Here is a 22,282-nt window from a genome sequence, read left to right as displayed (position 1 = left end):
GTACTGTTAGCTCCAAGTGCATATGTAGAGCAATAATGTGTAAGATATGGACTTGCGTTCATCTCTGCATTAGCCCCTGTATGTGCAGCACACTTTCCAGTCTCTATGCCAAACATTCCAACAAAGTCCCTCTATTCTGTAATTCATTCATTAGCTCCAAACCTATAGATAGGCACTCTCAACAATGTAAGATAAATCAATACATCTACTGTAACTTTAAGGTGCACTTGTCTAGAGCCGTAACTAGACTTTTTGGTGCCAGAAGGAGAATTGCCCCCCGCCAGCCACCACAAATTTTTTTTTCCAATAAGGCGCATGCCAAAATTGGTCCCAGAGAAAGCCCATGCTATAATACCCCTTCCCACATTTTAAACCACATTCATGTTCATGCACTAAACTTGAGAGCTCGTTGTTATTCAGTTACAATACCTATTATTAAATAGCACATTTCAATATCCTGCCATACTCAGGATTCAAACCCATAACCTGTTGCATTCCAGTCAAACACCCTACACATTGAGCTGTTTGATCCTGAATAAAATCTATGTAATTTCTAACTATATGAAGCTACAGTACTTGTACTTTGTAAAAAATAATCAGCATTGCAAATGAGCAGATCTATGTAGTGTGCAGCCACACATCCAATCCCTTGCAGCAACACAAAGTAATTAAAACTGATAATAGACAAGTGCCGCCAACAGCCCCTACCCTCCGCACATACCTAGTTACGGGTTCACTATGGCTGGCCGGCGGTCGGACTCCCGGCGACCAGCATCCCGGCGCCGGGAGCCCGACCGCCGGCTTACCGACAGCGTGGCGAGCGCAAATGAGCCCCTTGCGGGCTCGCTGCGCTCGCCACGCTACGGGCACGGTGGCGCGCTACGCGCGCCACACTATTTTATTCTCCCTCTATGGGGGTCGTGGACCCCCACGAGGGAAAATAAGTGTCGGTATGCCGGCTGTCGGGCTCCCGGCGCCGGTATACTGAGCGCCGGTAGCCCGACCGCCGGCATACAGAAGACCACCCCCTAGTTACGTCCCTGCGCCTGTCAATTACACTACACGCACAGTGAAAGCAGCCACACACAAACCCATAGTCAGCATATCAATTTACAAGGAACTAATGACAGAGTTCCAGTAACTGTGGCCATTACCAGAAATATGGCATCAAACAGAGACTAAGCTCTAAACCACAGGTTCTCAAACTCGGTCCTCAGGACCCCACACAGTGCATGTTTTGCAGGTCTCCTCACAAAATCACAAGTGAAATAATTAGATCCACCTTTTAAAATGTGTCAGTAAGTAATTAATACACCTGTGCACTTTCTGGGTTACCTGCAAAACATGCACTGTGTGGGGTCCTGAGGACCGAGTTTGAGAACCACTGCTCTAAACAACCACAGTTCTTGGTTCTAGGCAATGTAAGGAATGGATTATTTCCAAGCTTATCTCCATGTTAATATTTATATCTGTCTAGATAAAGCAGACATTCTCATTATCTACAAAAAAATGTGCGGACCACTAATGAATAAGTCATTTTGATTCACAAACCACTTGAAGTGATTTTTTATTTTTTTTTAGCTGTGCATCATGTTGCTTTCCAAGTTGCTTGCACAAGGATTGAAGTGCCTACAGTTTAAAAAGAACAAAATTGCCCCACAATATGCTTGCTGGTATTTAATTTTAGGTCCAGCTCACAATTTTATTTATTTAATTTTTTCACATTTTGCTGAACAAGTTGACAAAAGCTCTACAGTCGTATAATTGGATTTGCCCAAGGCTCTGTTTTACGTCTTGTTTTGCTATTAGTATTACTACCATAATCCCAAAAGAGAAGACTGAAGATGGAAAATAAAAAGGTTGCAAATTAAATTCCCCCCACCCCCTACACACACTAAACCTATAATTTAGACAGATCAAAATAAAAACCATTTTAAATGGAAAAAGCAATTGGTCAAAAGCAGAAATAAAAGCACTGATCTGATCCTCTGCTAATGGCTGGAGGAAGTAGATAAGAACTCGTTATATGTATGTACACCAAAATAACTTCATGTTGTTAGTTGATGAAATTGACTAAGATAACCTTTAATTGCTTAACAGGACACATCTTTTGTTGCTAGCAAAGTGTAAAAAGCAGGAGGAAAATGAGAATGCCAGTTTTGCAGGCTCCTATTAGCAGTTGGGAAGGTGTTGTAATCCTCCGGAGTTTATACTAGCACATATCAATGGGGGAACAGTGTGAGTGCAATCTTATAATGTCAAATCCTGTATCTCATTTTATAAATCCCTCTAGGTACAATACATATCTGACCAACAGTTATGCTTGTGGTTGTAATTTAATATGCTTGAAAGCTGTAAGGCTCTCAGATAAGTTATATAATTGCATTACAGATTATTACATGCAATTGTAGTCTACACTCAGAGGCAGCCATTTTGTGGGCCAAACAATTATTCAGACTAGGGGGTATATTTACTAAAATTCCTATTTGTGCCGATTTGGAGGGAGATTCATCACGAATGACATCGAATGTGTAATTGTGCAGCTTTTTACATTTTTTACGCCTCATTTACTAAGCTGCCGTATTTTACATTTTCGTGTTTTCCGATGTCGATGTCATTCGTTTTTTTTTGGCAGTGTTTTACGGGAGTGAATAGTAAAATACTGCCGACATTACAACAATGAAACTCGGCCGGATCTGTGAGATCCGTGCAGTGTTTCATTGTGCATCTTTAAAAAAATAAAAAATAGATTAAAGTCAGGAAAAAAAAAGCGTGGGGTCCCCCCCTCCTAAGCAAAACCAGCCTCGGGCTCTTTGAGCCGGTCCTGGTTGACAAAATATGGGGAAAAAAATGACAGGGGTTCCCCCATATTTCATCAACCAGCACCGGGCTCTGCGCCTGGTCCTGGTTCAAAAAATACGGGGGACAAAAAGCGTAGGGGTCCCCCATATTTTTTAAACCAGCACCGGGCTCCACTAGTCAGGTACATAATGCCACAGCCGGTGGACACTTTTATAGTGGTCCCGGCGGCCCTGGCATTACATACCCAACTAGTCACCCCTGGCCGGGGTACCCTGGAGGAGTGGGAACCCCTTAAATCAAGGGGTCCCCCCCCTCCAGCCACCCAAGGACCAGGGGTGAAGCCCGAGGCTGTCCCCCCCATCCAAGGGCGGCGGATGGGGGGCTGATAGCCAAGTGTAAAAAATCTGAATATTGTTTTTAGTAGCAGTACTACAAGTCCCAGCAAGCCTCCCCCGCAAGCTGGAACTTGGAGAGCCACAAGTACCAGCATGCGGTGGAAAACCGGGCCCGCTGGTACCTGTAGTACTACTACTAAAAAAAATACCCCCCAAAAAACAGGACACACACACCGTGACAGTATATTATTACATACATGCACACCTCCAAACATACATACTTACCTATGTTCCCACGAGGCTCGGTCGTCTTCTCCATGTAGAATCCTTGGGGTACCTGTGAAAAAATTATACTCACATAATCCAGTGTAGATTCTGTCCTTTGTATAATCCACGTACTTGGCAAAACAAAAAAACGGAAACCCGACCACGCACTGAAAGGGGCCCCATGTTTACACATGGGACCCCTTTCCCCGACTGCCAGGACCCCCCCTGACTCCTGTCAAAGAGGGTCCCCTTCAGCCAATCAGGGAGCGCACTCTCCTGATTGGCTGTGTGCTCCTGTAGTGTCTGTGAGGCAGCACACGGCAGAGATACAATGTAGCGCCTATGCGGTCCATTGTAGCCAACGGTGGGAACTTTGCGGTCAGCGGTTTACCGAAAGTAACCTCACCGCTGACCGCAAAGTTCCCACCATTGGCTACAATGGAGCGCATAGGCGCTACATTGTATCTCTGCCGTGTGCTGACTCACAGACACTACAGGAGCACACAGCCAATCAGGAGAGTGCCACAACGTGGCGCTCACTGATTGGCTGAAGGGACCCTCTTTGACAGGAGTCAGGGGGCGTCCTGGCAGTCGGGGAAAGGGGTCCCATGTGTAAACATGGGGCCCCTTTCAGTGGGTGGTCGGGTTTCCGTTTTTTTGTTTTGCCAAGTAAGTGGATTATACAAAGGATAGAATCTACACTGGATTATGTGAGTATAATTTTTTCACAGGTACCCCAAGGATTCTACATGGAGAAGAGGACCGAGCCTCGTGGGAACATAGGTAAGTATGTATGTTTGGAGGTGTGCATATATGTAATAAACTTATACTGTCACGGTGTGTGTGTCCTGTTTTTTTGGGGGTATTTTTTTAGTAGTAGTACTACAGGTACCAGCGGGCCCGGTTTTCCACCGCATGCTGGTACTTGTGGTTCTCCAAGTAGCAGCTTGCGGGGGAGGCTGGGACTTGTAGTACTGCTACTAAAATCAATATTCAGATTTTTTTACACTTGGCTATCAGCCCCCCATCCGCCGCCCTTGGATGGGGGGGGGGGGGGGGGGGCAGCCTCGGGCTTCACCCCTGGCCCTTGGGTGGCTGGAGGGGGGGATCCCTTGATTTAAGGGGTTCCCACTCCTCCAGGGTACCCCGGCCAGGGGTGACTAGTTGGGTATGTAATGCCAGGGCCGCCGGGACCACTATAAAAGTGTCCACCGTGGCATTATGTACCTGGCTAGTGGAGCCCGGTGCTGGTTTAAAAAATACGGGGGACCCCTACGCTTTTTGTCCCCCGTATTTTTTGAACCAGGACCAGGCGCAGAGCCCTGTGCTGGTTGATGAAATATGGGGGAACCCCTGTCATTCCCCCCCCCATATTTTGTCAACCAGGACCGGCTCAAAGAACCCGAGGCTGGTTGTGCTTAGGAGGGGGGACCCCACGCATTTTTTTTTCTAATTTTCCATCATTTCCCACCCATTCCCACTGATAACCATGCACGGATATCATGGATCCGTGCATGACTATCAGAACACGGTAAAAAAAAAGCAGGTCTGTTTTAAAACTGCTTTTTTTTACGATTTGTATTTTTTCAAGGCAGTGTTTGTGAAATACAAATTTTAGTAAATTCCCGAGTTCTATCAAATAACAGGCGTATTTCACCGATGGTGTATTCATTTGTAATTTTTTTCTTTGACTTAAAAAAAAATACGAATGCCCTCATCACTGCCGAGATTTGTGTTTAGTAAATTCCCGAGATGACACTTTGAAGAAAAAACACCAAATCGGTCAAAATCGGGAGCTTAGTAAATATACCCCTAGGAGTTCTTGAAACTCATTCTTGTTGAATTGATAGGCTGCCTGCTTGTGAATATTGGTTCAGGTTGCAAAATCTATGTCACTGTTGTGTGTGGGTGACCTGGGCACTTTAAAGAATATTGGGCATTATTCAGGTTTGTTAGCAAACCAAAAAAGACATGCAACTGGGCAAAACCATGTTGCACCGCAGGTGGGGCAGATATAACATGTGCAGAGAGAGTTAGATTTGGGTCGGTTATATTGTTTCTGCGCATGGTAAATGCTTACATTTTACACTGCAATTTAGATTTCAGTTTGAACCACACCCAAATCTAACTCTATCTGCACATGTTACATCTGTCCCATTTGCAGTGCACATGGGGGGTCATTCCGAGTTGATCGGCCACTAGCTACTTTTAGCAGCCGTGCAAACGCATAATTGCTGCCCACAGGGTAGTGTATTTTCGCTTTGCAAGTGTGCGAATGCCAGTGACGTGCGGTGAGGTGTGGCAGTTGAGGCAGAGCCTTTCCTGTCATACTAACGTTTGTGCCAGAGTTTTGACTGCGTACAGTATATGAAAAATACAAAGGATATGTTTGAAATATCTTCTTTGCATTATTCTAATCATTTTATAGCCAAAACTCTGGTGTAGTGCCTCACCTGGCTAACTTTTCCGCACATCTCTGATCAAAACTCACCAAATTTCCAGGAGTTTATACTGCTGCACCTGTGTATAATGCCCAGATGTACATTTTGGCTCATATGTTGCATGTAAATCTGGCTCTGGTGCTAGCCAGTGCCTCCTGAGTTAACGTCCCTGGCGAACGCGTGTGCAACCGAGCGGGACAAAAAAGTGTTTTGCAGTTTCTGAGTAACTCTGGACTTACTCAGCCCTTGCGATCACTTCAGTCTTTTTGGTCCCGGAATTGACGTCAGACACCCGCCCTGCAAACACTAGGACACGCCTGCGTTTTTCCAAACACTCCATGAAAATGGTCAGTTGCCACCCACAAACGCCCTCTTCCGGTCAATCTCCTTGCGTTTGGCTGTGCGAATGGATTCTTCATTAAATCCATCGACCAGCAATGATCAATGTACAAACAGAAAGGGGGTGGTGACACTGCGCTAAAGAAAGGCAAGTTAATCCAGAAATGCTGCTGAAAGGAGTGAAGCCACTACCTAGCTCCACTAATATAAATTCAAGGAATAAAAAACAGAGTGTCCCCAGCGCAAAAAAGGATAATGGAAACTAAAAAGACTTTGATTGCCCAATGAATGTTTTATTAATAAAAATAAATAAAGTATTGGTATAAATCATGCATTAAAAATAGACTATATGTGAACAACCTATTACCGGTAAACATGAACAAAGACAGACTACAAGCAACATATAATATTGTGTGTAGTAGTGGTCAGAATACCACAGGATACAGTACTAGTGGATATACACACTCTATATAGTGGCTACCACAACAAGAAAAGGGGAGAAAAGCACTGTGTAGCAACTTATTTCCTCTCCTATATTTATTTGATCCCAGTATTTATTGGGAACTCCACATCAGGTGATCTTCAAGAATATTTATCTAGATCAATGTCCCATATCTGATGATTCCAAAAGAAGGGGACTGAGAGTTGTGCACAGTCATAGGTCAATTAGGACCGCAGGGATAATTCCGTAAGTCTTAACAGTAGCGACTGTCAATACCTTATAGGGTCTCTCCACAGCAGTTCAAGTGTATGATGTCCGTGCTGAAGGGGTCCCAAAGATGGATCTGGTACGGAGTCCGCCGGCGGATACCCTTACACGCCGCTCTTAGCGCTAAGCGGCGTTGTGAGGGATCGATGTGTTCTGCGCTCTACGCGTTTCACTTTGGTCAGGCTTCGTCAGGATTGGCAGATGAATCGATCCATACCCGTTCGTCTCTTTATAGGGACCTCACTTAACTCACGGACTTGTTTCTTCCTCCCCTGTGCATTCAATCATTATGTCATTTCCTGGGAGTTTTATTTCTGTGTTCCAATGCGTTCGACAGCCGAGGAACTTCCTGTATATGCGTTCCAAACGACAGTTCCTCAAATCCACTGGCTTTTTTTCTTCTTTTTCTTTCCCTTGTCTAAGGAACATAAACCTCTTCTCTTATAACTTCTTTACAATTAACAACAACATAAAACGGTGCCTTTTAAAATTGGTAATAAGTAATAGATAATAAATAAGTTGATAATAAATCGATAATAAATATACATAAAAACTTGCTAGTGGACACTAAATATTCATGAAAAAAACGTGGGGGTCCATAGACAACAAAAACCCTTATTCTATATTCTATATGTCCACTAATTAAAATAATACATGTGTTAGGGTCTCCTGCCCTGTGCTGCCACGTCGTCATGGCAACCGGGAGACAAGTGCTAGCGGAGTAACCTGAGCGCAGCTGATACTCCGGTTCGGGTCTTTTGCTGTGCAGTGGTTACAGGCTCTGTGCACGGCAGGGGATCCGGTGCTGGTTTTTGTGCTTACAGTCTGTGAGGTCTGAGTGGGGCGTGGACAGCACCTGCTATATAAGGCCTCTTCTCAGGTTAAGCAGATGCTGCTGAATCTTTGTTGGTTAGTCAGTTCCTGAAAGTTAGCCAGTACTGTGTAGCTTTGTATTTGTTGTTGCTTACTGCAAATAGGCCTGGGGATTTGGTACTACACTCTGCCAATCCAGACCTAGCAGTAAGACTGGAGTCAGTCGTTTAACTTGCTGGGGTTCTTTTGCTACTCTGTGAACTTAGCAAGTTTGCGGCTGTATTCTCAGACTTGCCTGCCTAAATCTTGTCTCACTGTGCAAGGTGTTCAGGTGTCAGTTTAGTGGCAGTAAGCTGAACCTGTGCACTGCAAGTGAGGATTAGGATTGTGGAGACTCTCCTTGTGTCTATCATTCCATCTCTGACCAAGGAGTTTACTGCCACACCCGTTGGTAACCCTTTAGGGTTTTGCTGTTGCCCTTAGCAACAGCATTTCGGGTTCTCTACGTATTAAAACACAACATCTTGCTTTTTCCATCTGAGCATTACTAATACTAGGGAGACACCCAGTTTCTTAGCCTCTGGGCTTCTCTGTTCACTTTGTGTTTATTTTGTTACCCTATCACCTTCTGTGTACGTAATGTCATATTCCCCAGTCTGTCTGTGAGTTCATTTGTTTTGCATCCCTATCCGTTCAGACACCAGTACAATCCTGCAGGCACTGGTGTGCATAACAGTTCAGACACCAGTACATTCCTGCAGGCACTGGTGTGCATAACAGTTCAGACACCAGTACATTCCTGCAGGCACTGGTGTGCATAACATATTCAGCAGCCTAATACTCCTGTTGAAATTTTGTGGGAATATGGAGCATACCCCTCAAAATACGTTGCAACAGGTGGTCGATCAGGTGCAGGTCCTGACTCGACAATTTAATGATTTGTCCATTAAAATGCACACCTCCCAGGCCGCTGGCAGAGCTCCCGCAGCAGCAGCACCTTCAGGGGTTAAGGAGCCGAAAGTAAATCTCCCGGATCGTTTTTCTGGAGATCGCTCGCAGTTCTTTTGTTTCAAGGAGAGCTGCAAGCTATACTTCCGGCTTAGGCCTCAGTCTTCTGGGTCGGAGATTCAGCGGGTGGGCATAGTGATTTCCTTGCTACAAGGAGACCCACAGGTCTGGGCATATGGGTTGCAGCCTGACTGTCCGTCGCTTAAAAGTGTTGATGCTTTTTTTACGGCACTGGGCAAGTTGTATGATGACCCTGACAAGACGGCCTCAGCCGAGGCTCAGATTTCGATCCTTAAGCAAGGGCGAAGGCCAGTTGAGGTTTACTGTACGGAGTTTCGGAGGTTGGCCCATGATACCCAGTGGAATGACCCAGCCCTGAGACACCAGTACCGAAGAGGTCTTTCTAACCAGATAAAAGACCAACTGGTACAATATCCCTTGCCTGATAGCTTGGATCAGCTCATGCAGTTATCCATCCGGGTGGATAGACGGCTGAGAGAGCGTAGGCTTGAAAGGGAGACCGAGGTTTCCTTCTTTCCCAAGGGAACCTCAGACTCTGAGAAATTTTCCGAGGAGCCTATGCAGATTGGGGCTACCCGCCTCTCCTCGCGTGAAAAAACGCGGAGGAGACAGCAGGGGTTGTGTTTGTACTGTGGGAATAAAGGTCATGTGGTAGTATCATGCCCAGAAAAGCCGGAAAACTTCAGGGCCTGAGGGTGATGGGAAATATCCTGTCAGGCCAGAAGTCAGAATTTCCCAAGAAGACTTTTATCATTCCGGTGACCTTGAAGATCCTCGGTCAAACTGTCAAGACTGAGGCCTTTGTGGACAGTGGGGCCGACGGGGTTTTTATGGACCGCCAATTCGCCCTGAAACACTCTGTTCCCTTAGTACCCTTGGCATCGGAAATTGAGATTTGTGGGTTAAACGGGGAACCATTATCCCAAGGTAAAATTACCTCTTGCACTAGCCAGATTTCTTTGTTTATTGGAGCCACACACTCTGAAAAATTGTCCTTTTATGTGACTGTCTGTACTTTTGCCCCATTGGTGTTGGGGTTACCCTGGTTAAGGGCCCACAATCCTCAATTTGACTGGGTCTCTGGGGAGATTCTTAGTTGGGGTACTGATTGTTTCAGGAGTTGCTTGAGCCTTCCAGTCAGGCTCTCGCAGCTAAGTTTGCCAGGATTGCCAGGGTGTTATGCAGATTTTGCGGACGTGTTCTCCAAAAAAGTTGCAGAGGTACTACCTCCCCATCGCCCCTATGACTGTGCCATTGATTTGTTGCCAAATGCTAAGCTTCCCAAGAGCAGGTTGTACTCACTGTCACGTCCTGAGACTCAGGCTATGGCAGAGTACATTCAGGAGAACTTGGCTAAGGGATTTATCAGACCTTCACAGTCTCCAGTTGGGTCGGGGTTCTTCTTCGTGGGTAAAAAGGACGGTTCGTTGCGACCCTGCATCGACTTCAGGGAATTGAACCGTATCACGATTAAAAACTCATACCCACTGCCTCTCATTTCGGTCTTGTTTGACCAGCTTCGTACTGCCACCATTTTTTCTAAGATTGACCTACGCGGTGCGTACAATCTAATCCGAATAAGAGAGGGGGATGAATGGAAGACTGCCTTTAATACCCACTCAGGGCATTATGAATATTTGGTGATGCCTTTTGGGCTCTGTAATGCCCCGGCAGTCTTCCAGGATTTCATGATTGATGTACTCAGGGAATATTTGGATAGATTCTTAGTTGTATACTTAGATGACATCCTAATCTTCTCCCATTCCCTGGAGGAACATCGGAAGCATGTACGCTTAGTCCTCCAGAAACTCAGAGACCACCGGCTTGGGGCGAAGCTGGAGAAGTGCGAATTTGAAGTTCAGCAAATCGCATTTCTAGGATATATTATCTCCCCAGGAGGTTTCCAAATGGAGGGTTCCAAGGTACAGGCAGTCCTGGATTGGGTGCAGCCCACTAGTTTGAAGGCGCTTCAGCGTTTCCTGGGCTTTGCGAATTTTTATAGACGATTTATCGCTGGATTTTCGTCTATAGTGGCGCCCTTGGTGGCACTCACTAAGAAAGGGGCGGATGTTGCTCACTGGTCTTGTGAGGCTAAAGCGGCTTTTGCCCGTCTCAAAAGGGCATTTATATCGGCCAATGTGCTGCGACACCCAGATCCAGAGCGTCCTTTTGTGGTGGAGGTGGATGCCTCTGAGATGGGTATTGGGGCAGTGCTCTCTCAGATGGGAGTGTCTGATAATCGCCTTCATCCCTGTGCTTACTTTTCCCGTAAATTTTCGCCTGCCGAGATGAAGTATGACGTGGGTAACCGGGAATTGTTGGCTATTAAGGATGCACTCGAGGAGTGGAGACACTGGCTTGAGGGGGCTAAGTTTGTGGTCTCAATTCTCACCGACCATAAGAATCTGGCATATTTAGAGTCAGCGAAGCGTCTCAATGCCAGGCAGGCACGATGGGCTTTGTTTTTTGCTCGCTTTAATTTTTTGATAACATATCGCCCTGGGTCAAAAAACATCAAGGCTGATGCGCTCTCGCGGAGTTTTGCGCTTTCGACCCAAGTGGCTGACACAAACACCTGGCCCATCTAGGAGTGGCACTGCAGTGTCAGACAGGATGGCACTTCAAAAAATAGTCCCCAAACAGCACATGATGCAAAGAAAAAAAGAGGTGTAATGAAGTAGCTGTGTGACTAAGCTAAGCGACCCAAGTGGCTGACACAAACACCTGGCCCATCTAGGAGTGATATTAGGTTGGATGAGCCATTTACCTATTCGTTAGTGGAAATTCACAGAAAGCATTACTATAAATAGATGTATTTTTAGGCACAGAAACGCAACTGTGGGAATTAGTAATGTGCCCTGACAACCGCTGAGATACAGAGGTAGGTAGAGCAGTGGCCTACTGTACCTTACTGCTATATATTATATACTGGTGGTCAGCAAAATTATGCACTGTCCTCCTACTATATATACTGCGCACAACAACTAAAATGCACCACAGGTATGGATGGATAGTATACTTGACGACACAGAGGTAGGTAGAGCAGTGGACTACTGTACCGTACTGATATAATACTGGTGGTCACTGGTCAGCAAAATTCTGCACTGTCCTCCTACTATATACTACAATGCAGCACAGATATGGAGCGTTTTTCAGGCAGAGAACGGATAATACTGGTGGTCACTGGTCAGCAAAACTCTGCACTGTCCTCCTACTATATAATACTGGTGGTCCCCAATCCCCACAATAAAGCACACTGAGCACAGATACTTGCAGCACACTGAGCACAGATATGGAGCGTTTTTCAGGCAGAGAACGTAGATATTTTCAGCACACTGAGCACAGATATTTGCAAGCACACTGAGCACAGATATTTGCAGCACACTGAGCACAGATATTTGCAGCACACTGAACACAACTGAGAGAACGCTGCACACATCCTCTCCCTATCATCTCCAATGCACGAGTGAAAATGGCGGCGACGCGCGGCTCCTTATATAGAATACAAATCTCGCAAGACTACGACAGCAGGATGACGACGTTCGGGCGCGCTTGGGTTAACCGAGCAAGGCGGGAGGATCAGAGTCTGCCTCGGAACCGTGTAAAATGGGTGAAGTTCAGGGGGTTTGGATTCCGAGGAACCGAACCCGCTCATCACTAATTTATTTATTTATTTATTTGAGTTATTTGGGTGTCTATATTACTGAAAATGCATCTTTTTGCATTGCTATGTAACTAGGACGCACAAGCAGCTTATGCTGATTAAAATATGTGGCATGCCTATATTCTGTGTGTGACTGTGGATGTCTCTGCATATGAAATGCTACATTACAGTGACTTCCTGGAAAACACTGTAATATAGCATTTCGTATGCAGATACAGCAGCAGTCACACACAGAATATAGGCATGCTGCATAGAATTTTAATCAGCATTAGTTGCTTGTGCGTCCTCTTCACTTAGCGATGTGAATAAGATGTATTTTCCTCAAAAACAAGACGTCCAACGTTAGCAGAGCTGCCAATGGGGCAAGATATATGAGGACATTAGATGCATTTAAACTGAAAAAGTCACATATAAAGACGCTCGGTGCTACAGAGTCAGCCCACAGCATGGCATCACTAGAAGGGCTGTTTAACGTGACTGCAGCAAGGATGTAGGAGGACACATCTGTAGGTACATTGGGGCCCTTACAAACTTTTTCCTTGGGGCCTACAATATATCCAGTTATGCCCAGGAACCTGATCAGTGTAATCCTGCAACTTCTGGAAAAGTAGGTATGGCACATAAGGTGTCAATCATTCAGTATTCACATTCTCTCAGGGGTGTGTGCAGTCTCTGTCCGGGCCCCATTCTCTCTAGGTGACAGCACATATACTCTGAACACTAGATCACTAGTAGACCCTAGCACTGTACCAGTCTAGTGCAAGTCTCTGGGAATATGGCGCAGTGGCTATTTTGCCGCTGACTTTCTTACTGCGCATGCTTGAAACACCAGGAAAATGGCTTCTGAGCCATTTTCCCAGTGATTTTTGTAGCACTGCTGCTACTGGGTGGTCTTCAGGTTGCCGACTGTCGGGATCCCGGCGCACAGTATACCGGCGCCGAAATCCCGACAGCCAGCATACCGACACTTTTTCTCCCTCATGGGGGTCCATGACTCCCCTGGAGGGAGAATAAATAGCGCGCGCCACTGTGCCCACAGCATGGCGAGCGCAGCGAGCCCGCAAGGGGCTCATTTGCGCTCGCCATGCTGTCGGTATGCCGGCGGTTGGGCTTCCTGCACCGGTATGCTGGTTGCCGGGAGCCCGGCCGCCGGCATACCATACCACACCCCTGCTACTGATACGGGATCTCTGGAAGGGGAAATTTTGAAAAAATGGGTGCAGGGTGTGCCATGTGGACCCCTCTGGACCCAGGCTCCTGAGTGCACTGCACATCCTGCACCCATTGCATTCTCTCCCGTATTGTCCCTCTTGTGAATGTCTTAAAACCCTGGCTAACTGCTTCACTACAATGTCAGGATCTTCCATCACATGATAAAACGCAAAGTGTAATATTGTGACCTTAATGTCTAGTGTCTCATGTAAGCCTTATCTTACTAAAAGTGTGTGTGTGTGTGTGTGTGTGTGTGTGTGTGTGTGTGTTAGTGTGAGGGGCCTGACTTTCATAACTGAAACAAATACATAAATGAGGGTAAACCAAGAGGTATTTTTGGAGAAAAATGCAAAAAAGTTTTCAAAAATGAGAATTACTAAGACGCCAGCCGACAATGGCAGTAATGTGGACTTTGAGGCAACTTTTTAATTCTTTCCAGAAAACCCAAGAAAGACCATACAGAGCTTTATGGTCCAGTTTCACATTCCGGAATGTGGGCGTCCTATTGTTATTCTTAAAGCAGAAAAGTACTGTCATCAGGGCTAACATAATACTCTGTGCCCCCTCTGATTGTCTGGCTTGTAAAATACATTTATTATCTTCACACAGGAACATCGTGTTTGTTTCTCTCTTAGTGTACAGTGAGACGCGAATCCTTCCGGTAGATTTTGCACTACTTAAAATGCACCAGCGGCTTTCTAGCATAAATCCTTTCAGCTGCTAAGATTAATAGAGCAAGTCTCTTCCTCACCTCTGTCAGTATTCATGATACTTCCTCTAGAGTCTGTAATATTCCCTTCATTAGACACTTTTCTAAATTTCTAATTAACCTTTTCCACCATTTAGTAATCACCTCCTCAAAGTAATTTTAAACTTCTGAACTTTAATTATTCCGACCCTCAGTGTTAGCGGATCACCCAACAAAGACTAGTCTGTTGTTTGCAATAAACCACACCAAAAAAGACTTTTATAGAGACAGAGGTTATCGTGGCAGATGCATTTACAAAGGTTGAAGACACTTAAACTGCTGTGATTTGAACACCGCCTGTGTGGTTCTGGCCTTGTGGAAGTCAATAAACTCATAATATGCAATACATGGAAATATTGAATACAGGACATTTCTAACTAATGACCCTGAGAGGAGCTGCAGCTGACATCCTAATATTCCTTCCTCACATCACTATTCTGCTGTAGGGGGACCCCAGTATTTCCACTATCCAACTCTCAAGTCTTGCTGCCTCCATTCCATTTATACACAGTCCTGTACTCACTAAGACGCCACTTATTTCCTTATATACTTTGTGCTGCTGGGGGACCCTACTACTCCACTATATAACTCTCAGTCTGTGGCTTCCTGCTGCCTCCATTCCCCTCCTCACACCATGTCACTGCCCCTGTCACATGCAGCCCTGTCCTCAATAACACATCACTCCTCTCCTGATATACTCTGTCCTGCTGGGGTCCCTGCTCCTTCCACTATATAACTCTCAGTCTGTGGCTTCCTGCTGCCCCTATTCCCTTCCTCACATCATGTCACTGCCACTGTCACACGCAGCCCTGTCCTCACTGACACATCACTCATCTCCTGATATACTCTGTGCTGCTGGGGACCCTGCTCCTTCCACTATATAACTCTCAGTCTGTGTCTCCCTGCTTCCCCCATTCCCCTCCTCACATCATGTCGGTGCTCCTGTCACATGCAGCCCTGTCCTCACTAACACATCACTCCTCTCCTGATATACTCTGTACTGCTGGGGTCCCTGCTCCTTCCACTATATAGATCTCAGTCTGTGGCTTCCTGCTGCCCCTATTCCCTTCCTCACATCATGTCACTGCCAGTGTCACACGCAGCCCTGTCCTCAATAACACATCACTCATCTCCTGATATACTCTGTCCTGCTGGGGTCCCTGCTCCTTCCACTATATAACTCCCAGTCTGTGGCTTCCTGCTGCTTCCATGCCCTTCCACACATAACATTATTGCTACATTTACATGCAGCCCTGTCCTCGCTAAGGGGCACATTTTATCAATTATCAAGTTTCAGACCCTATAATTGTATTTCTTATCGCTGAATATTCATGTCAATAAGAAATTAATTACCATCTGAATATATCAAAAACCACACACAGGGACAGGATTCTGTCTCTGCAATGTGTAAGTAGGGTCCCGGTAAATTTGTCAAATGCAGCCCATCCATAGGCAACAATGGATAATGCCATTGGTAAATGGTGCTACTGTAGCTGGAAGGGCCAAACACTGGAAAATCCCCCCCCCTCCTCAGAGTGATTACTATTTTTGCTAGAGCAATAACCTTCGATCAGCTCACCAGGTGATGATGCAAGATGGTAGCTGGCAAAGTGTTCTGCTCTAACTGGCCAATCAAACCTCTTTACAGAGTCTTTAATTCCTCAGGGACCCCAACAGGGCAGAGAAAGTGGACAACTGCTACAATTCAGGTAAGCTATCTCTTATCTCTCTTGCATTCCATTTACAGCGGTCTATGTTTATCTCAACTTCACTGTTCTATTATATACAGTACTAAGCTTCTTATCTCTTACTCTTGGTTTCTATTTGACTCAACTGCTGAAATAAAGAGATTAAACTGTTAAAATGATACAATTAGCCTTTAACATATCTAAAACAATTGCGTAACAATTGTTTCATTTATTTCAATAAAACTTTCCGTACTGTATTTGTTAGTTCATGAATATTTAGTGTATGCTAAACCTATTGTGATATTAGGTTGGATGAGCCATTTACCTATTTGTTAGTGGAAATTCACAGAAAGCATTACAATAAATAGATGTATTTTTAGGCACAGAAACGCAACTGTGGGAATTAGTAATGTACCCTGACAACCGCTGAGATACATCTGTAATATCTCAAGAGGTCAATTGTTTCCTGCATAATGGAAAAGGCTAATTTATTTCAAATGAATTTGAAAACTATAGTGATAAATAATTTCTTGAGCAGTAAGGTGTCAATTACACCGGAGAACAATGCGCCAAGTATCTAGATAGAGCGATGCTATCATTTATTAACACCTGAATACTGGAGGGACGGCTAACGTATTCCTCTATTTCTGCAGAATCAAGCAGAGCGACATGCATTGTACTATCAGGAATACGCTTCTGTCTGATGCTATATTTTCACATATTCCTCCAGAGACTTGGTGCATTATGAAATAATTATTAGCCAATGCCCAGAGTTTAGTGAATCGCTAGAGAAGCTGACATGCTTTCAGCGCATTCTTACTCTAACATAGGTTATTTCATAAGGTAAAGTGGTTTAACATGACTGTCTATCTCATATTAATGCTGCCAATTAGCTACATACTTGATTGTGATGAATACACAGATCTTGTGCCTTGTACATTATAAATGAACTACTTTCAAGATTTAAAGAGTTTCTCAAATTGGAAAGTGAAAGAAATGAAAGTCCCCAACTCGATTCATTTCAATTCCACTGATTCATACCAAATTATTTCATTTATCTTTCGTTTTGTATCTGCTGTAGTGGTTACTTGAAACTTTAACAATACATATCTGATGTTTAACTGATTGTCATCGTTCCAGCATTGTTTAGTTGTGCTGTGATTCAACGTCTATTGAGTTACTACCTAAAAGTTGTTATCCCTGTTTACAAGCAGGCACATCCAACACGTGCACTGCCCATAAGAGGTCTCTGTGGCCTTGAGTCATTGGCATACTATATTTATACTGGGTTATATAGTGTGGCAGATGCTCAATTAGCTTAGTGATATCATTCAGGTGCTTGAAAGGGAGGGGTATTTCTAAGCAAGAAATGCCTTTTTTTCATATTTAAGATAAGATAAGAATAATTTATTGTCACTGTACATGGACATGTATAGCAAAATTACATACAGTTCTCATGTCATATACACCAGATAAAATACATCACATAAGTTTAGCAAAGTTGAGAATTCAAACCAACAGTCACAGAAGGGAAGAAACTATTCCTTAACCTAATGGTACAACATCTTAAACACCTATAACATATTACAGGGGTGGCCCCTATCTTCAATCATCTTAATTGCCTTCGACAGACTCCTCGCGGTGAGTACATCCGCCAACCTAGGCAAGGGTTGGTCAATGATCCTCTCCGCAGATTTAATCACTCTTTCCAAGGCAACAAGATCCGAACACTTGGCATTACCATTCCACACCGTGATCGCGTAGGTCAGCAAGCTCTCAATCACGCAGCGATAAAAGTTAACAAGAGTAGGTTTCTGCAGACCTGCTACTCGGAGCTTCCGTAAGAAAAAAAAGACGCTGCTGAGCCTTCCCGACCACTGACGTGATATGTAAGGATCATGATATTTATACTGGGTGCTAGGTTTGCGGTGCACAATGACCCCAGAGATAAAAGGGATGCGGTCATGTGACCACCGCTCGGGTTTCCCGGCGGTCACCATGCTGACGCTGGATCCCCGAGCACTCAAAATGCCAGCAGTCGGAATGTCGACCCACAGGCTCTATTTCCACTTGGGGGTGTCCACAACTGAACTGAACCTGTGGCAAGTGCAGCGAGTCATCTAGGCCACTGCGTGGCAAGCGCAGTGAGCCTGCAAGGGGCTTCATTGCGCTCCCCCCCACCCACCCCCGGCATTCTGCTGCCGGGATCCCGGGGTCAGTATGCTGAACTCCGGGATCCCAAATGCCAGCCTCCCAGCCCCAACCCTGATAAAATGGTACTACACCTCTGGAATCCCACAGTGACCGGTGCTGCAGACAGAAATCACTGGGAAAATGGTGCAGCAGCCATTTTCCTGGTGATTCGCTCATGCACAGTAGAGATGTCTTACGGGAACAAAGCTCAGGTGCTGTGTTTCCAAAGACCAGAGTAAATGCAGTAGACTCTGACACCAAGCCAACCGTGCCAGAGATTACTGCACTGCCAGAGAAGAAGGAGGCGCACACAGAGCATGCACACAGGCCCTAGCCTCTCTTTAACCATCCCTGCCTTGAGTGCTGCTGCAGGTACCTTTGTGTAGGTGCAGGAGCACCTCCAGTGCCCATGACAGTTCTACCAATGCTATCACTGCACATGGATTTGCATTGATGGTTGTAGGTTTTGTTTTTTTAGAGCATGGCGCAGAGAACCTATAGGGAATGATTCTATGTCGGATGCAGCCACATCGGTGTCTTTTGTGTTGTCTCTGTGACTTTATGCAACGCCGCTACAAAGTTCTTCCCTGGTGTACACCTGTGACCCCAAATATGCAGCGACTGATAAAACCACTTTTTAGCACCCATAGCAGCTGGAAATGGGTCTTGTCTGCTGTCTTCATGCGGCACCATTCATTGTCAGCACCTTGACCATTCTGAAGGTTGTGGAGCTTCATTGACTCACTGACTGGGAGGACAAGGAAAGAGATGGGTGCAGCTAGCTGCCTTGCTTCCTGCAGCACTGCACCACCAGCCCTTCCAGTTACACTGTCAGTCACTCAAAAGAGCGTCCGAACAAAAAGAAACTACAGGGATGGGGCTAGGGTGGATTCTAACATCCATACCAGCCAGCATTAAGTTCCATAAGGTGGCCACAGCAGCGCCCCCCGCCCCCCAGGTTCCTGCACCCTAGGCAGCTGCCTAATGGCAGGATGACAATCAAAGGCCACATTAACAGTGAATTAGAAAAGTTTGCTAGGTACTACTTAAAACACAATATAGCACATTCTCCTTGCTTTGGATTTCAGCGGATCGTGCTGAATGGCTAACAAGAACATGCTCTGTCTGTATGTAATAATTCCTGTGCTACAGTCCTATACATAGAAATATAGCGACCATGAATCTTTGTTTGGTTCAGTTTTCCATTTTGCAGAGCAAAGGGAGATGCAGCAGTCCTAATATTGAGAAAAACATTTATGCATTTACAAAACAGACTTTGAATGTTTTACCAACCAAAGGGATGTAAATAAAAGTTGCGATTCATAAGGGTTATAGCGCTTACTCATCGTAACGTATTTTCTGAGCTTGAGTATGCCCAGAAGTAACGCTAAAATGCAGAGATGAATAAAGATCACAGCTAGATGACCATGCACAAATTAAATATAACACATAGTAATAAACAATTGCTACTAATTTAAGGAAATATGTACTCACTTGCCAAGTGCGAAACACTCCATTCTAACAGTTGTTCCCTTAGCTGCAGTAAAAGTGTACGGAAAGTGGACCTCAATTTTCGGTTCATATTCCCCCATCACACCTGGGAAATAAAAAGTAGTCTTAGAAATAAAGTTAATATCACTTTTTTACATGCTCAGAGCTCTTATTGAATGAATCACTCCCATAAAAATGATTGGAGGTAGATAGTGATGTGGCTCATGATAACCTGTAACATTCACATGAAATTGCATCTTATATCACACACACATTTTCCTATCTGATAGTGTCTGCCGAAACTTCGGCTCAGCGCAATAAACTTGGTATGCAGAGAAGCTGAGCAAAAGGGATGAGCTGAAAGGCACTTTTAAGGGTGATTACATTTTCATCAATCCGCTCTGGGTAAACACAAGGACCTGAGCGCACCAGCGTTATTTTATTTAGGATTAATAATGCAATGGATAGGATTCGCAAAGGGGTCATATCTATTACAGACGAGCCGTCTGACGCAGCGATTCAGCGATTGGAGACATGAGCAAAACAACTGAGCCAGGGTGGGGATGTAGCAGATTTCTCAGGTCTCAGATTAATTTACACGCTGAATCACAGGATTGAGGATTGGATGGCATAAGAAAATATTCGATAAATGGAACTTCATTTTAAAAAAATATTTACATTTTGTGTTTTTGAACAGTAAATTGTACACAAAAAAGTAAAGAAAACGAAAAAAAAAAAAAAAACGAAACTGAACAAATCGTAACACCGAAACAAAATAGCACAGCAAGTAGAAAACTATCTGGGGTATCTGGATGATAGGTCAACAGTCAAGAGGGCAACCACTATTGGTTGGCATACAGTAGGGTCGACATGGTCAAAAGGTTGACATTGTCAAAAGGTGAAGATAGCAATGGTCGATACAACTTATGGTCGGCATAAGTTAAAAAAAATTCTACTTTTTAATACTTTACCATGCACGTGGACGACAGTTGTGAATAGTGACCTGTCCGAGCTCAGCGGTAGCAGACAAAGGCACCTTGACTGGAGCCATGTAAGGGGACGCGGTGTCCTAATTGGGGTTCCCGGTCATTTTTACGGGGTAAATGACACAAAAAAACCTAAAAAATATATGTTGACCTTTTCCCGTTTCAACATTTTCCATGTCTACCTTTTGTCCATGGTGACATTTCTCCCACGTCGACCTTTTGGGTCGATCTTGACACTGTAGACCTTTTTCAGGTCGACCCGATGATCCACACTCACTATCTGGCAGGGGATATGGATATTCTCCACACCCAACAAGATCTTCCCCACACCCGACAATCACAACCTCTTCTAAAGAGTAGAGAAATAGCCCGTGGACACCAGTCAGATTGTACAGTACCTTTCATTTGATAGAGTGTGCTACATAAGTGATAGCTATAATCTGATTGGTTAATTTGGCCAACTTCTCTACATGCCCCATTATAAGATTTGATAGGGAGTATCTGGGGTGCATCCATGTCTAATTTTGCTGCAATTAAATTACATGAACATTTATTGTACCTGGGCAACACTTGACTTCCCTTCCCTCTGTGTTCCATCTTTTTATACATAAAGGGAAAAAAGGGAAAAATACCCCAAATTCCAGATAATGGATAATTGCATACACAATTTTATTGCACACATGTGGGGTGGAAATAATTATATTACACAAAAGAATTGCCAGGTGGGCAACTCTAAATGTGTTGGACATCTGGCATCTGTCTGTGTGTTTATTTCAATCAATGGTGCAGATGTATTAAGCCTGGAGAAGTGATAAAGCAGTGATAAGTGCAAGGTGATAAAGCACCAGCCAATCAGTTCAAGTATGTAAATGTACATATTAGAGCTGATTGGCTGGTGCTTTTTCACATTGCACTTATCACTGCTTTATCACTTCTCCAGGCTTAATACATGTGCCCCTTTGTTTGGCAGGAGCCAATACTTATTCCCAGTGTGGGACTGGAGCATGAACGGCCCACCTGGGGATTACAGTGGTAGGGCCCATGCTTAGGAGCATGCTCAGCCACCATATGTGTGGGTAAACATTAAAGAGTGAATGATCTGGACAACTTGATAATTATATCCAATATCTAAATTAACACTTAGGAGCTGATTGGCTGATGCGTTATCACCTTGCACTTATCACTGCTTTATCATTTTTCCAAGCTTAATACATCTGCCACATTGAAACTTATGCATAGGCAGGAATTTAGCGTAACCTATGTGCATAAGACAGTCAGGGGCAGATTTATTAAGCCTGGTAAAATTATAAAGTGGAAGGTGATAACGCACCAGCCAGTCAGCTCCTGTCATTTTTCAAACCCAGCCTATAACATGGCCGTTAGGAGCTGATTGGCTGGTCATTTATCACCTTCCACTTTATCACTTCACCAGTGTTAATAAATCTGCCCCTCAGTTTCTCTTGTGGTACCATGATAACAGAGAGACCTTATGTATGTATAAGACATTGAACATAGGGGGTCATTCTGACCCGATCGCATGCTGCAGTTTATCGCAATGGTGCGAT

At 44.6% G+C, this 22,282-nt stretch overlaps 1 protein-coding gene across 2 annotated transcripts in view; it reads right to left on the bottom strand.

The window, feature by feature from the left end:
* Positions 1-22,282, bottom strand: part of CNTN5 (contactin 5) — a 2,165,994-nt gene that overhangs the window by 596,672 nt on the left and 1,547,040 nt on the right. For both annotated transcript variants that reach the window (XM_063951497.1, XM_063951498.1), the window contains one exon: positions 19,735-19,837. In XM_063951497.1, the coding sequence (XP_063807567.1) occupies positions 19,735-19,837 (103 nt within the window). The remainder of the gene's footprint in view (positions 1-19,734; positions 19,838-22,282) is intronic.

The sequence above is a fragment of the Pseudophryne corroboree genome, chromosome 2 (genome assembly GCF_028390025.1).
Source record: "Pseudophryne corroboree isolate aPseCor3 chromosome 2, aPseCor3.hap2, whole genome shotgun sequence".
Taxonomy (NCBI): domain Eukaryota; kingdom Metazoa; phylum Chordata; class Amphibia; order Anura; family Myobatrachidae; genus Pseudophryne; species Pseudophryne corroboree.
The sequence above is the reverse complement of the archived record's forward strand: the minus strand, read 5'-3'. Positions and strand labels throughout refer to the sequence as shown.